The following is a 17,802-nucleotide window of genomic DNA, read 5'->3' as shown; positions in this document are numbered from 1 at the left end:
AAGTGAATAATGTACTGATAGCCAACAGGAATTAAAATATAGTGGTTAAAAATATAACAACTGGTCAGAAGGTATGCAAAGTTGCCATGGCTAGAGAAATTGAATGATTACAGAAAAACTCATAAAGTTAAGCGCTACAGTGTGAAAAGAAAATTCTGGAATAAACATGTTAAGAATATTAGATGGATTTCGTTCCTTATTTTTGCTTATTAGAGGGATTTGTAAAAAGATATGCTAAGGTAAAGGTAAAAATTTTTGCAATACTTTTAAAGAATAAATTAAAAAAGTATTTTTACTTCATGAATTGAAATTTTTACGCTACATTTTTATACAGTAAATAAGTACAAAAAAAAAAAAAAAAAAAAAAAGAAAAGAAAAGAAAGAAAGAAAGAGCTGGGGGATCACTAGGACTAGAAACTCGGGTCGAACTACCAATGTTTAGTGACTTTTCCACAAGACCTTTTCAAATTAGGCTGAACAATATATCAAAGAAAATAGAAGATACAGCACACGTAAGAACAAAAGTAGGCTGAATTAGAGATTTACATGATTGGTGAATGAGTTAAACTTACCTGTATGCCATTATGAAATTTTAGGAATGTAGCATAAAAGCATGAGTGAAGAAGGCAATGGCAATCTAAATCATTGTAATCTAAATGTGTATTATTATGAGTATCTGCTATGAATTTCAATACTGCTGAAAAAATTGTAAATGAATTACATTATAAATCACATGAACTCGTTGCATTATAAATTACAACAGTTAGAAATATTATTAGCGTGATTTAGCGACCATTTTTGTTAACAAATAATTTCAAGTAATTAATTTTACAAATAATTCAACCTGAAACTAGGTTGGAAAATAAGCTACATGCTGAAGATTAAGCTTTGGCAAGGTGTTAGAAACATCTCCTGTTAACTAGAGTTGTGATGCAAGAATTTGTAAAAATTATCATTTAAATAAAAATTGGCATAAATACAATACAAAGTATATAAATTCTACATGCATGAAAACTTGAGTACAGTGCAACAATATGTGAAAAAGGAATGGATTAAAAAGAAACTGAAAATCCCAGGATATGAATATAAGGGAATTTTTTTTTATTTTATTTTATTTTATTTTTGTTAATTATGAAAATTCTGCTAACGCTCATAATTATTAATTTATTAATTAAATGTGTATTAGAAATTAAATGTATGCCAAAGTACATCAGGTCGAAAACAGAATAAATATTTAAACGTTTCTAGTATTAAAATATGGAATTTGTAACAAAGTTAAATAACCTTAAAATAACTTCAATAATTAAAAATGGAAAGTTTAATACGGGAATATATTGCAATAATATTAGTGTGAATTTAGAACGACTTAAGAAGTCCAATTTTTAGATTTAATAAAGATAATTTTTATAATTAAATTAGAACTGTTTACCTAAAATGGTAAATTTGAAAGTTAAAACCATTCTGCTATCTAAGAAGATTTGTTAATATTTATCTAGACAAGAAACTTATTTAAGGTGAGCTACAAATCCGATATTTGATACGTTGATTATGTATCAGTTTTATGTATGTCATTAATCTATCAATTTTACTATTCAAAACTGATAGATATATATATTATATATATATATCAGCGACTAAAATCTACAACTTGGAAAGTTTTTAATTCTTACAGAGAATAAAAAAGATCTGGCTCATCATTTCTTTAAGCGTCATAAAACTTTAAAATGAGTGTAAAAGAAATTTATTTTTTAGCACACGCCAGACTTTAAATTAATATTTGTTTTACATGCACAGTTTTTACAATATTGATAAACGAAAATAAAGCCTTGCAGTCTCAACAGAATGTCCCATTAATAGCGATAAACGACTTTTTGTAGCACCCAGTCTTCCTGGAAAGAAATGGGGGACAGGAAACGTCGCGCAGTTCGTGCATTAGAAAAGAGGGGACGGGGATTTTCGATCAAATTCGGCTCAGTTCGTACCCTACCCTACTGCAGTAATGTGTTATATATTTAAAAAACTAAAAGGCGTATTTGAATGTATTTTAAATGGAATTTTGCAGCTTTCATCTGGTAGATAAAAAGTTATAAAAAAGTTTGGGATGCTAGACGTCACACTGCCCGTCAAAGGTTTAAATACATACAGTATACGCTCGTGTAATATCCGCTCATATAACGTCCCAACTTAAAATTTTTTGTAAAAAAAGTGACCCGCTAATGTCCGCACCCCCAAAACTAAAGAATTTCTTACTTTAAAATATCATTTTTTAACATCGCCTTTTTCCTTTTAGTCAATAACATTAATCATATTCAGTCATAACATCGGCGCCAGCAATCCACTCGCGATAATAAATGAAGGCAGTCCAAACAGGTTTTCACCATACTGGCTCCCAGGAAATACTGTTTTGTAATATAATTACTCTCCCCTCCTTCCTCTTTGGAGCATTCGCACATTTCAAGCTTTCTCTCTTCATTCATAGTATCATTTGGAATTTGGTAGTTAGCAAGTAGCGTGCTTGAAATGGGAAAATACAGCAGCTATACAGCGGCTTTTAAACTGAAAGTCGTAGAATTTGCGCAGGAAAATGGAAAAAGAGCAGCAGCAAGAGTATATTAGGTAGACGAAATGTGTATGCGCAACTGGAGCAAACAGCGTCATCATCTGGTGGCAACGAACAAAACAAGACGTGCGTTTCGTGGTTCGAAATGTAAGTTTTCGAACTTACAAAAAAAAAAGTAGTTGCGTATGTTCGTGATATGCGTGCTCAAGGGTTCGCAGTAACACGGGAAATGCGCCAAATAAAAGTGCTTGCTGCGGCACGAGAAGAAGAAATTTCTACATCGCAGTTCAAGGCGAGTGAAGGCTGGTTATGGCGAATGATGAAACGAAATGGATTTTCATACAGTGCGTCAGAATAGATTTAAAAAAAAAATAATGTGAGCAAGATATTAAAAGAACCAACGTTTATTTAATTTTTGTAAAAGTAAATATTAAAATTGCAAATGTTGATTAATATTGTGCCTCTATATTGTGCTCCTGTGCGAACTAATACGCGCCGAAAGTTGATAACGTAAACGAGGTAATTTATATTATGTGGATGGGAGAAAGAGAGTTTGTAAATTTTAGGTAGCTATTAGACAACTTTAAATTTGATACTTTTATTACTTATGCATTTTCTTCCACTTAAAACTTAACTTGGCTGTTTGAAATGAAATTTACACACAAAGTTACTCACGAGTAAAAGTGCGACATTTGAATGAACCGTGTAATGTGATGTAATTTTAGTAAAAAAGTGCGGACATTACGTTAGCGTATAACGGTAATAAAGTATACTTCAAGTATACTTAAAAATATATTTTTACATTTTATTAATAATACTTCGAAATGATGTGCATTTACATGATATGAAGGTTACATTATACATATTTTAGTTATGATTTCTCAAAACTATAATTATCCTGCTGACTAGCTGGTCAGAATTTCAAGAAATTTCGTCTTATTATATAAACAAAACCTATATCTATATAAAATGCCCACTTATTATGCTTCTCGCTTAAAAATTTTAGAAATTATATTTCATTTTATGTTAAAAATAAAGTCAATCTTAGTACCGCAAATATATTTTTAAAAAGGTTATTTTCTTTCAAATATAAAAATAGATCATTTTAATTATTTATATTCTTCTTATAATTTGAAAAAAAATTCGATTTAAAAATAGTGATTCATTTATCTATACTGTTGCTCGCAGTTCATGTTAAGAGTTTTAGGTCGATGACCTATTTTATCTTGATTTTATTTAAAATAAATATAATTTATACGATATTGAAATAAGCATACAAAATATTATATAAGACATAAGACAAGATGCCTTCAGAAGACAGCTATCAGTGACTCAAACAAAAGAAAACGATCTCGATATGCCACAAAATTATTTTCTAGGCTGTTTTGCATGCTAGTGGTCAGTTTGAGAAAAAGAAAGAAAATATGTTTTGCAGTAAAATCTAGTGATTACTTTCTGTGCTTGACAATATACATGTAAAACTACTGAAACACATACTCGGACGCAGTGGTGAGCTTTAGAGAGTTCGCGGATTTTCGGGGAAGCCATTTATAAAATTTATATTTAATTTGCAAGCCATTGTTTTTGTTTGTTTGCTTGTTTACTTGCTTCAAGAAAAAAAGATGTGTCGCATGTTATAACCACACTTTGAAAAAAAAATTAAATCGTATTAGAGCATGACAAAATTAACTTTTCTATAAACTTTTTTTTCCCCCTTTTTCCTAATGCAGCTGGCAATTTTGAGACAAATATCCTTATGCCATACAGAGATCCAAAAACTATAAAACATACAATAATAATACAATAAAATAATACAATAATTTACACAGAGAAGTCTGAAATGCAAAGAAGAGTTACACAAAAAGAAAAATGTAATCGATAAAAGTTAACAATAAAAATTAACAATAAATTAAAGTTAACAATAAAGTAAGTTAAAAATAAAGTTATCAATAAATCGATAAAATTAAAGATGAAGTCTTCAATCAATTTAAAAGGTCTCTAGCCTCCCAATGTCTGGAATAAACACTGTTCTGAGACAGCGCTGAGCAGACGAGAAGATGCCCAGAGATAGATATAAAAGTGGTAGTGTATGTTCTAAATTACGAGTAGTCACCACTGAAAAAAGCTTGTTTTGGTTGTTACGAAACTATCGATAGTAGTGGAAATTGTCTCACTGAATTATTTCTTCAAACATAATCTGACATTTGGGATATCTCTTGCAAATTTTCACTACTAGTCATATGATAATAGAAGTAATATGAAGAGAAAAAAAAAGAGAGAGAGAGATACAAGTGGATGGAGTTGAATCTTCAGTAATTGAACTTAGTTTCTTTGGTGCGGTTCAGTTTGTTTACTTTATTTCTGCATATGTGAAGCGCTGGGACATTTTGACTTGACTGCGCTGGGACATTTTGACTTGACTGCGCTGGGACATTTGAAGTGCATATGACGCTGAAATGTCTCTCTGAAACCAGACGGGAGGCGAGAATTGAAAAAGTGTTAAAGCTCTTAAGATCTTAAGAACGAACTTAAGAACATAATATATGCCTTAGCTGCGAGAAAATTTTGAAGATCTTACCTCTTTCAATAAGACATCTAGTCTGCTAAAAGTGATCACAATGTGCTTTGTGATCTCGTATAATACTATCTTATCATTAAAGTTAACAAAGAGATTCAATAGAAAGGCATACAGTTTAATTAGATACTATAGCAAAACTTATCAATGCAACACTATGTGTTACTGAAGAGTTCTTTAGGGAATGTTGCACAATTTAATGACACTAAATGTTGAATTATAAAAAAGCATTTTTCTTATGAAAACAGAAATGAACCTATTTGAGGAGAAAAGATAATTTGTAATAGGCACCCTATTTTTGCTTCTAACAGAAAGATTTGAGTAGTTTAGGCATTGCTTTGATGTTAGAGTTATTCGTTACATTAAGAGTTTTCTAAAAAATAAAGAAGATCTGAACAGCAGGTGTAAGAAGCATGGAGATGCTATAAGTGACCCGAAATAAGACTCAGAAGGTACAATTGTCTTAGATCTTACTGCTGAGATAACAGTTCTTACTCCCCCCCCCTCAATGTTACCACCAACTGCTAACAGTTGTTTGACGTTACTTAAGAAATATTTTGAAGACATTTTCCGATGTGTCACGTTTACACTGGCAATTTGTTTGTCCACGTCGATGTCAGTAGCCTCAGCGGAACGCAGCTAAAGCTGATAAAAAAATTATCTATTATCTTTGGTGGACGATGAACAATTAAGACGTCTCTCCATAATACCTGTAAGAAGGCAGATTGTCTGTTCATTGAGTACTGCCAAGTTATAATGCTTGTTGCTCAAAAAGCACAAATGTGAAGATTTAAAAAAATGTAGATAAAAGTTACCTAAAAGGGAAAGATGTCGGAAAAGAAAAAAATAATATTATGTGATTTCATATAGCAAAATTATAAGGTTAAAAGGCAAATTATATGAAAAGTGATAAAAATTAAGTTTAAAAATAAATCAAAGTACTTAATGTGTACAACATCGTAATGCAAGCAAAAACGGATTAGAAGTGCATTGCAAAATATAGCATATTGAGGTAAGCTTATTTTTTATATATTTAAAAATTTTCCCTGGAGAAATTTGAATGTTCTACAAATCACTTTTCACCTTATCACTTTATTTTACAAAAAATAATAAGCACTTTGCTAACATTATGTAAGTGTTACATTACAATTTTTAGTACATTTGCATCTGTTTGACTATTCAAAACTGCATTACTTCGAACAAATATACACAGACAAAATATACTGCACACGTAATTAAATTTTTTGCTTTCGAAATAAAATTATCAGTGATAATAAATTATGTAAATGTCTAACCATGCCACAGAAAGCATAATTTTAAAAGGGACCCTATTAGAGAGCTCCACTCTCAGAACTTGCTGGGGGAACCTCGAAATTTCTTAAACTGGCTAAAGAAAACTTCAAATTCCAAATGCAGTTTATCTGGTAACATACGAGTATATTCAGTAATGGATATATATCACATTAAACATTACTGATTTATGGTTTGGTTTGGTTTGGTTTATTCGATTACGGCAAAGCACTCGACAGGAATCTGCTTAAGGTGGGGGATGTGTTCGTGGAGCATTTTCTAAGGAAAATTGGCTCGTATGCGATTTATGGAATGATTCATTTGAATAATTTATCTATCAAGGGTGAGCGAAGTGAAGTAAAACACTGCTTTTCTGAGGTGGGGAGGTAAGCGTATATGATGGTGTAGGTGTATGTAAATTTGTAAGATAGTAACAAATGCAAATCATTCATCACAGAAACTATCAAAACCAAATTGTTTGAGAACCTTAAATCTAAATAATATTCTTATTTTACTTGCACATAAAGAACATTTTAGAAAGCAACTTGTGTAGTTTGATTTTAAAGTATCAGTTCAGGATGGCATTATCAATTCTTTAAATCTCATTCTTGATCTTGTGCTTTCCTCGTATATAATCTATAATAAGAAGCTACGGTCACGTAATTTCTCGAAATAACTGATTCTGGTCTACTTTTGAAATTTAGGAATAAATTTCGGGCTAGAACCATATTTTTACATTTTTTAATAATAATCGCAAAGTATCAATTCTTAATTTTAATTTTCAGTAATAAATTTCATCATCACATTATCAGCGAAGATGGGGTCCAGATATTATGAAATCATGAAAACGAAGCCTCATTTATCTTTTCGTATGGGCTACATCACAGAAGATATGATAGGAAAAGCTCGAAAAGAACTCGGAGAAACAGAGGAAGTTAAACGCAATGCCCTTATTGAAATGAGGAAGCTAATCCAAGGTAAGCGAAGTTTTCACTAACTTAGAAAAAGCTAAACATATAATGTATTTAAATAGTCAGTTTTCAACTATGCGATGTAAATACAGTAAAATAAGAAATATCCGGATTAACTGGAACAACAGTAAATTCGGATATTAAAAAAAAATCTACATAAGTAAATAATTCTGCTACTTACTTTATTCTTAAGAAATGTATTCATCTAACGATACTTCATTCAGAATGACATCTCAAAATGTTATCGATATCATCACCCTGACAGCGATCAACTTACACACAAACACAGATTTAAACATTCAAACTTTATTTGGTCACTCTCAGTGGGTTACAATTACCTGTATATAGCAATAATTTGCAATAAAATTTGATTACTTCTTGATTTTGTGTTTAGTATCTCAGAAGCCTGTTTTGAAATTTACGGTTATCAAAAATCAAATTCTTTCAAAGAAGGCAATACGTTCCACCCCGCGCAACTAGTCATTTTAAAGGGGGCTTACCAGTTAAAATTATTAAGCATAATGATTTTCCCTTTACATTTCCCATAAAATGTGCTCAACGTTAATACATTTCAACACTATTTTAACACTTTCTTTCCTGCGGATGGCTGAAGCTCCTGCCAAAAAATATATAGTTCTAGGGTTCCCTGAGTCAACATAATTTCAAAACTATTTATTCATATAAATTAATTTAAAGTTTATTACTTTTAAATCGCTTAACTTTTTAAGTTTTTATAATTTAAAAGATAAATTTACTGCATGTCGAATGGCAGTACTCCCTGAAACTGACAGCGTCGAAATTTAAGTCCTTATATTTTTTGGTCGGGATCGCTTGTTAGGCTTGCTAGTTACATGTATGCTTTTATAGCGTAACGTAACATAAGGCTACCCAAAATTAAAGGCATCGTTATAGATGTATCTAATGTCAAAAAATTAATCATGACTTTCAAATCATGATATTTTGATGTCAAAAACGTTTATAGGTTTTTAGTTCACATTTCGTTACATAACATTACTCTGATATGTTATTTATTATTTGGGCAACAACTGTTGCGTTTTCGAACATATCATTTTTCATTGATCAGCTACATGTCTTGGCAAACTGACAGTTCTCAAAAATAATGCGATTCGATGATCCATAAGATCTTTTATTTCTCTTCGAAATTAAAACACGGCATTACTAAAACTAATACAAAGATTTAAAAACATTACTTTTCTAAATTATTTACTTTATTTTATTTTTAAAATACTACCTTAAATTGAGTTTACTTTCTCTCCATCTAATTCACATGACTTATAAAGCACTAATTAATATTTTTATAAGCTCAATGAAATTATTATTATTATTAATAAAAGTGTTTTCTAATACTATATATTATGAGCAACCTAATGATTTTTCTATTTTGCGAACAATATAAAACATTTTATCAGAATGATTACATTATAAATGCTTTTAATAAATGTTTAGTGTTAAACTCTGTAAGATCAATTAATCCATAAAATCGAATAAAATCTGTAACATCATTTTTTTTATATTACAGCGGAACCCAAATTTGTTTGCCTAACAGATGATGCCTATCTACTGCAATACCTCAGGGCACGAAAGTTCAACGTCAAAAAAGCATTCAGTGTGTTACAAAATACATTTCTAACAAAAAAGGATTACCCTGAAATCTACGATGAATTCGACATTAGGATAGTAAGAAAAATTTTTCAAACTTTAGGCATCACTTGTTTCCCATACAGAGATGAACAAGGATGTCCAGTTATGCTTGTACGATGGGGTAAGATAACTATTTTTTTAGCTTTAGTGCATTTTTATTCAGTTATGTGGGAAGTTTATATATTTATATATGCATTTGAACTAGAAGTAAATGAATAATCTACCTCTTAAGATCAGGTTACAAATAAGAAAATGATGTTAGACAGTATTCTCGCAAAGTAAGCAGAGGTAGAAACTTTTTTTGGCTTGTAACTAAATTTAAACAAAGATATTGAATTAATAAATAATGTAACGAAAATTAATTGCTCTGAGACCGGAGTTCTTCAGGGGAATGGCCGAAATCAGCAACAATTCATCTTTGTTACGTTATGAAAACCCAAAAATGTTTCGCTAATTTGTAAGTGGTTTCAATGAAATTTTGTTAGATGCATTTAATAATTAATTTTCTTTGAAAACACTCGCAAACCCATTCCCTACGTTTCTGGATATCAATACAGGTTAGAATATAATTATAATCAATAAGCTAAATAAGAAAAAGAATTCAGCTATTCCAAGACCAGCAGATTCCTAGACCTAAAAAGTAACCAGATCTCATCTCAAAACTTAGTGCTCCAAGTCCAAGATTTACAGGACATGCAACCTATGATTTCCTGCTTTGTACGCGTAGAGTCTGAGCCTTATGTTAATTAAATTACTAGAATTACTTACGTTCGTCATGGAAAGGTGTAGCTAAAACTCTTCAAATTATTAGGAAACCAAAGTTTTACCGCCCTAACAAAATTATACCGCTCTTGGCAATATGATGATTAGCATAGCTGCATGCATCCGTTTTATTTGCCCAAGGTCTGAATTTCGGACAAGACCTTAAACTGTGGCTCAGTGTCTTTCGGAGAAAGATGTTCATTTAAAATCTGGTGAACCTATTAAAAGCCTAGTTCTAGGGAAAGAGGAATACAAGATACACAGATTTAATTCCCTGCTGCTGATCAAAATTATAATAGAATTTCGGAAAATAGCTCTATTTTTTTTTTTTTTTTTTTTTGATTAAATAATCTTATCCAATCCAAGAAAATTATTTAAATGCATATTATTTACTGACTGAAATACCTTTCTGAAAAAAGTACAAATGATTGCTACTTGAAAAAATAAAGGATTATACGAGGAACAGGGAATAGTTAATAGTTTAAGTAACCTCAGCTCTTAAGTTAAAGGTAGCAACTTTGCTGCTTAACTAATCTTAAAGAAGTATGTTCACCTTATGGTACACCTCACTAGAAATTACCTCCTTATTATCTGCCTTGAACATAGTCAATACATATGACCGCATATTTAAAATTCACCAAACTTTATTTGTTCAGTATCGATAGGTTATAACGTACATTGATAGGTTACAATTAAAGCGAGACTATTCAACTAAAAGCATATTACTTGCCAGCAATTATTTTTTAACACCTTAGACAACCAGCCTAGAAATTTGCAATCATCAAAATCAAATTCTCAGAACAAATACCTGTTTTATGACTCAGGTCATCATTATAAAGGAGTATTTACCAACGTCTAGCCGCAATGGAAATTGATGTGGCTGACGACAAGCAACGACGCAAAAAAACAACAACGGATGGGGCCATTGATAAATAGTAACTAATCCCAAACAGATCTGCACTAGATCTTGCTAACAGCAAGACATTTCGGCGATTAGCAACTGCAGTAAACTTTTAAATTCTAGCCGCCAAAACGGTAAGCCAACTGCGATACCAAAGGGCCCGGCTTCGAATCCCGGAAAAAGCATGGATGTAAATTATCTGTCCTCTTATAGGAGGTAACGGTGACCGCCTATTAGGTGCTTCCATAATAAAATGACCACCACTTCTGGCCTTAGTAGTGGCGAAAGCCTAAAAATGGCTAGTGCCCGCCATTAAAAAAAAGGGGCAGATTAAGCTCTCTTCAGAGCACTTTAATTTCTCTAAACGTCTGGTCCGAATGAATACATACGACGTGAATCAAAGAGAAAATAGGTTAGCACTTAAATTAAGCTTAACTGCTAGTTAAACTTAAATGTATTATCGTAAACATTTATGGCAACTCTTGTAATATTTAGCACGCAGAAAAGTAAAAGTGCATTTATTCCTGAAATACTGTGCTTTATTTATATTGCCTCAGTAAAAAATCAATATTTACATGAAATTTCTCCAAAAAGGAAAATGGGACCCAGAAGAATTTACAATACAGCAGGTTTTTATTGGCCTGACGGTAGCCATTCTCTTCTGCATTGATGATCCTGCGACTCAGATATGCGGAGTTCACATCATCCTTGATGTCCAAGGGTCAAAAGTAAAGCATCTTCGTTATCTTACACCCAGATACCTACATCTCTTTTCCAGAGCTTTGAGGGTACGTATCCTTTTCTCACCTCTTCGAATATTTCTTTACTCTACTATAGTGTTCTGATGCTTTTATGTTTAATTTATTACAATAACGTTTCCAGCATAAACTGATATTGCAATATTGTTATTATGTTTGATAAAAAAAAGTCATCATGAAATTTGTCCATTATAGAATCAAAATTTCTGTAGATAAATTCGTCTCAAAATCTCCAAAAAATTGATACGCCGTGAAACTTAGAAATGCAAAAAATAAGTTTAAAAAAAAAATAAAAATTCGATAGAGCAAAAAACTGATTTTTGATCGAATAAAGAGTAACTCGAACGTCTGCAAAAGTGCACGTTTTGTATTTTGCAGACGTGCTAATCTGACAACAAACTGCACAATTTTTAATGCTTTTAAAAAAATTGCAAAATTAATTTTAAAAAATTGCTTTTGAGTGTGAAAATTCGTAAAAATTGACAGATATTGCTCTTTCCTGAATAGAGATGCCCTTTCTCCTATCAGACTGTATGTAATTTTAGAATGATTTTTATGCAGTAGAATCAATGCTGATGTTAATATTAATCGCATTAATATCTAAATAATGTGAACTACAATAATTTGTTTGGAAGGTGTTGAGTAATTGCCTGGAATGAGAGAAATTGTACACTGAGGATAATAACAGTCCTGTTGACTTTTCATCTACATATACATATGTAAGAAACATAAAGAATATATAAAAAATAAATTATAATTTAAATTAGCAGCGTAAATTAATTTCCCTTCTCTATTCTAAAAATAGTAATCTCTCTTTGCATCATTTTGATATTAATCCAGGTCACATGGCTTTTACATAATTCTGATGATGTAAATGGAAATAAAACTCAAATAGCCAATAATAATTTTACATCAATATTAATTATCCAATCAAAATCCACTGAGAATCAAAAATAACTTAGTCGGAAATAAGATTTCATCCTGAACATAACGCACTCGATTGCTACTCTTCGGCCTAGTTGGACTGCTGTCTCTTGCTTCATTCTTACTGCAAAGTTATCAAAAATGTTAAGATTTTGAAATAGGCACAAATAATGTACTAAGTTGTTTGTGGCCGAAACATGCTCACCGAAGTAAAATGAAGATTTAATGTGCCTCGGCTGCCAGCTTCTTATTCATTGTGCATCGGCATTTCAGCACTTTACGCCATCAAAATTCTTGATCTTCATTACGAAATCAGTTCTGCATTCTACACCACCATCACTGCAAAGTCTTTTTTTAATTACATATATATATATATATATGTAAGATATAAAATAATAAGATATAAAATATGAAAGAAAATTATTAACTTTAATTTCGCAATAGTCGTTTTTTAATTACCGCTTTTAATTTGGCTATCTCTCCTTTCTGTCCTAAAAACAGAAATTGTTAATAATATTGCTTATAATAACTTTCTTGACTGCATCTTTCCAAATTAATCCGTTTAATACTTTCTTATGAAACCATGTTGCAGTGCAGACGGCTCTCATCCAATCAGATTAAAGCAGGGATGGGCAAACGTTTTCGGTCACGGGCCAAAAGTTGAAAAAAAAAAAAAAAAAGTTTGGCGGGCCAAGATCAATTTTTCTAAAATTTTAAAAACAATATACAAGTATTAAAATTTAAATATGTTAATGAGATGAACAAAATTGCGATTTCATTTTTAAAAGTTCCTTATATTGAGGTTCGAAGTGAGATGTACAGATTCTAAGGAACGAGGCTAAATGCTCATCTGTCAGTCTACTTCTGAAATAATTCTTTCTAGGGTTGATGATTGAAAACACTTATTCACATATTTAAGATGAAGCAAACATAGCACTGATTTTTTGGGCGTGAGATATTAAATTTGAGAAACTTACTTTCCATAATGATTTGTAAAACTCTGAATTTCGCATATGTAGAAACAACTGCTTGAGATGATTTTTTAGATTGCAACTCAATTCATTCAAGCTGCACATCTGACCTCACTGCTTCACAATTTTAGTTGAAAGGTATGGTAAAAATATCTAATTCTGTTTGAATGGCACTGAAATCTTGAAATCTGCGTTCGAACTCAAAATGCAGTTTTTTCAAGCAATCTTCATAATTCTTAAGCTTCTTTTCATCTACTGAGGGTATTGAATTTAACCTCGAGAAATGAGAGAAGTCGTTTTTAGCTAGCTATCCAACAAACAGATTAAGTTTTAGTTTAATTGCTTTGAAATGAGCCCAGCTATCGTCGATAAATTCAAGTTGCTCATATGACAAAGAAGATCTGTGAAAAATGCAAAGTCCGAAAGCCATTCTGTATCTCCTAACATTTCGCATTCCGACCACTATTTCTCATGGAAAAACTACACAGTGTCGTCTTTCAGCTACCAAACTCGCTCTAAAACACATCCTGCACTAAGCCATCTTACTTTCGTGTAATACAGAGTATTCAGACTGCACTGACTGAAGAAAATCTCGAAATTTACTGTGAGTCCACGAGATCGAATAGTGTTTACAAGCTTCACGACTGCATCAAGCACGGGTTTCATATTCAATGCAGATTTACACAGAGCATCTTGATGTATAACACAATGTAGAAAAACAGCATTGTTCCCGGGATAGTCTTGATAAAAGAACCTAAGAAATCCAGATGTTTTTCCTATCATATCTGGTGCCCCATCGGTCGTAATATTACATATATTTGTAATAGACACTTTCAAAGTTAAAAGCCCTTCCTGAAATTCACGAAAAATATCACATCTCGCCAATCTTTGACTTAATTGTGATGTCAAATTTTTATCAGTTTCTTCGATTCTAAAAGTTACAGTTTTTCGAGATATTCTTACATTCTCAACATAACTTTTCTTGCCTGGACATGAAACATCATAAACTTGGAGCATGCATTGTTTAACGAACTTTGCATCACTGGCAGCTTTATTATTTTTAGCAATATTGTATGCTACAATGTAACTTGCATGTGTAGCTGCTTCTTGGTTACTGTTTACCTTGTTGAAAAAAATTTGTGGGCTTGATAAGTTTTCGCAGTCTGCCACGTGTGAGGTCTTATTCACCTATATTCGATTCCCATATGCCTGCTCCTCGAGAAAGAGATAACGCTTGTTGACGCCAATCTACAGCTATAACTAACAAAGAACTTCCGCTTTTAGCACTTTACCGATTTAAGTTGTCTGTGCTTCTTGCCATGTCTGTCGATTTATGTTTTGCAGAACAAAAATACAGAAAATGAAAAGATCATCAGTCCTTTGAAAAAAATGAAGAAAAAATAATATTTAAACAAAGTAGAAAAGGAGATGGTTATATAATATACAAATATATATTTCTTTTAATTTGCCTCGGGTCGACAAATTAAAATTACATCCTCGGATTGAACCTTCCGGCAGGCCGCAGTTTGCCGATCCCTGGATTAAAGAGAAACTTTTTATTCTATATCTCGTGCTTTGCCGATCGCGCACCCCTTTTTTCATGCTTCGCCTTGCTGCTGCTAGACGCGCATGATTTGTCGCACTGCTTTGTCCGTTGTTTAAAGAAATATAAATATTGTGGATATAAAATTGTAGGCTGCATAGCACACCCATATTGCTGATGTGAGAACCTGCTTATGCTTATTAAGGCTTGCTTTACTACGAAATATAACTACGTTTAATTCGCCAAGTCCGTCCGTAGGTTCATCAGACCACTTACGCATAAAAAATTCCTCAAGTATTTGCGACATATATCTACCTATATATATATACATATGATTCGTATGAAAGCAACCTCTTATCTAATCGTCTTGTACTGATAATTAGTTGGCAGTTTTTTACATAACCAAACGCAATAAAAAATTATACGGAAATAATTAATCTTTTTTAGAAAAATAGCTTAAAATCACTATGGATAAAGGGCATTGAATATGAATGCTACTGATAAAAGATAAGAGATGATACAATGGATAGTGAATATAACAATTCTCCCTCTCATGATAAAAAACGCAAATGAGAAATAAAATAATAAATGTATCACTTAAGCTTTGTTTGTTCCGGATATAAAATTATTTTAGTGAAAACAATTAAAAAATGCACGTAAAACCTTTGAAAAAAAATTAGCAGAACACCAAGAAATTAATTATAAGTTACATCAAAAATAATAATGCAATCTATAATCTTAAAAAGGAATTTTAAATAAATACAATATTTTTTCGTAGAAGAAAGTTGTGATAGAATTAAGGAGATCGTTCTTCTAATAATCTAAAATAAATATTAATACGATTTCATAATTTATAAATATATATTTAAGTGGAAATGAATAAGTAAAAAAACAAATAAATAAATTTAAATTATAAGCTTTTCAAAAGAAGTTAATACTTATTCAAGGTCTAATTGCTATAGCTTATTAAGGCAAACTCTAGCGCAGAAAATGGGAAATATTTATGAGCATGAATTTATCTATAAAATGATTGTTATCGCCCACATTCAGATAATTTTAAAACTTTTATTTATCATCTATTATAAAACTATTTATCTTACATTAATTTAAAGAAATCAAGTATTTTAAAAAACTATCAATACAATTTTGATGAACTAAATCAAATTTAAAATGCATTAGCAGAATTACTTTGAAAATGTACACATGTTAACAAGTTTACAATCAAATAAACTTCTTACCATTAAGTAAATCAAAGTTTATAATCAAATAAACTCTTCTATCATTAAGTAAATCAAAGAAATATTTTACTAAATCAATAATCCGATCCTCTTCATACTGATCGTAGTCAAAGTTCACATAACTGGGCAGACGTTGCAAAACTTTAATCCACACTGGCACCAGAGAATCTCAAAGGCCAGTTGAGTAAGTTATGAGACTTACCGTCTATTATCTCACTAAAATATGTGATTTTTTTAAATTATAGTTTATTTAATTATAAATTTCATCAAAATTTGAAATTTTTCCAATATTTCTTATATAATCCATTTTGCATTTCTCATATCCATCCCGTCCTCGATGTACATTTCGGACACATATTGTTGAGCTTCCGTTTCACATTTTTTCATTAGTTTAAAATATGATTAATAAACTTTGCAGACCCTTAATAATTTCTAAGTAAAAGGGTTGTTTTCGTTTTACCTTGACACTGGGGTTTTCGACAACTTAGGACAGTTCACATAGTCGGCATTTTACCGTAAAGAACCATAATTTAAACAACGGCCTTTAAATAAAACAAATCGAAAAGATATTTTATTAGTTTCGATTTAAAAATCATTGTTTTCAGATCTGGTCTTTCCTCGAGTTATCATCTAATGTTAAAAAGAATGTAGACGTAAAGGGCCATTACCACTGCGGTTTATCCAAGTAAACGGAATTCGTTCCATGATTCGACTAGTTCCGCTGTACGTAAAGTTTTCATTTTGTACCTCGCTCTGCTGTGAGGAGAAACTGGTTTTGAAGCTGCGTCTGTTGCGGCAGATGTGTTCGACAGCTCAAATAAACCCGAGTAAACAGCCCTTTAAGCGATTTATTGCTAAGTATCACAGAAACATGAGAAGGGTATAAAAGTATTTAAAACTAAATAAGTTGAACAAAAGGCACTCCTAGTGCTTAACTCTACAAACGTTTATTACTAGAAACTTAAAAGCAGTAGTTAAAAGTTCAAATTAAAATAAACTAATAACAAAAGTCTACACAGAGCAATTTAACCCGAAGTTGGCTTAGAATTTCACTAGCGTGAAGTTCCACTATCGGCAACTGTAATGCAAAGCCAAAGACTGGAACTGTTATCTAAAGTAGCTTAACCTACCACCGTGGCCACGACTGGCAGAACACGCTCTGTGTTAACAATCTTGAAACCTCACTTAAATACACACGAACTAATTCGCGTACTGGCGGGAAAACGAGAAGAAATGAGAGTAGAGATTCAAAATATCAGATAACTGGTTATTCAAATTCAAGGAACCTCCCAACTTCCACGACTAGTGCCAGTTAGATTCGGCACCCACTAAATGTGTAACTCGTGCTAACGCTAATTATATACGGCATCCACTAAATGAATCGCATAGACTAGCGACAACTGCAGCAAAGATATGCGAACTGGACGCCATGTATTTAACTAATACACAAGGAAAAGATTTTGACACGGATATAGTGCACTTATTTTACATCATTTTTGAGTATCATAGTTAATCGATAAGAATTAAGATTATTTTATGATTCTAACGTGAAACTGTTGTAATTATTTATTGGAAAAAATGTAATTTTGATTGCAATTAACTTGATTCAATTTATAGACTTATCTATTGGTAAGTCAATAAATTGAA

General features: G+C 31.5%; 2 protein-coding genes across 7 annotated transcripts in view; one reads left to right on the top strand and one right to left on the bottom strand.

Moving 5' to 3' along the window:
* Positions 1-17,802, bottom strand: part of LOC118193879 (alpha-tocopherol transfer protein-like) — a 304,429-nt gene that overhangs the window by 134,311 nt on the left and 152,316 nt on the right. The gene's annotated exons all lie outside the window — the stretch shown is intronic.
* Positions 1-17,802, top strand: part of LOC118193878 (alpha-tocopherol transfer protein-like) — a 37,868-nt gene that overhangs the window by 13,551 nt on the left and 6,515 nt on the right. For all 4 annotated transcript variants that reach the window (XM_085823538.1, XM_085823541.1, XM_085823540.1 and 1 more), the window contains exons 2-4: positions 7,211-7,402; positions 8,937-9,179; positions 11,316-11,509. In XM_085823538.1, the coding sequence (XP_085679664.1) occupies positions 7,211-7,402; positions 8,937-9,179; positions 11,316-11,509 (629 nt within the window). The remainder of the gene's footprint in view (positions 1-7,210; positions 7,403-8,936; positions 9,180-11,315; positions 11,510-17,802) is intronic.

The sequence above is a fragment of the Stegodyphus dumicola genome, chromosome 9, assembly GCF_044657685.1.
Source record: "Stegodyphus dumicola isolate Sdum_Otavi_A_Nest chromosome 9, ASM4465768v1".
In the NCBI taxonomy this organism is placed as follows: domain Eukaryota; kingdom Metazoa; phylum Arthropoda; class Arachnida; order Araneae; family Eresidae; genus Stegodyphus; species Stegodyphus dumicola.
Note: the sequence above shows the minus strand (reverse complement) of the source record. Positions and strands in the feature narration are given on the sequence as shown.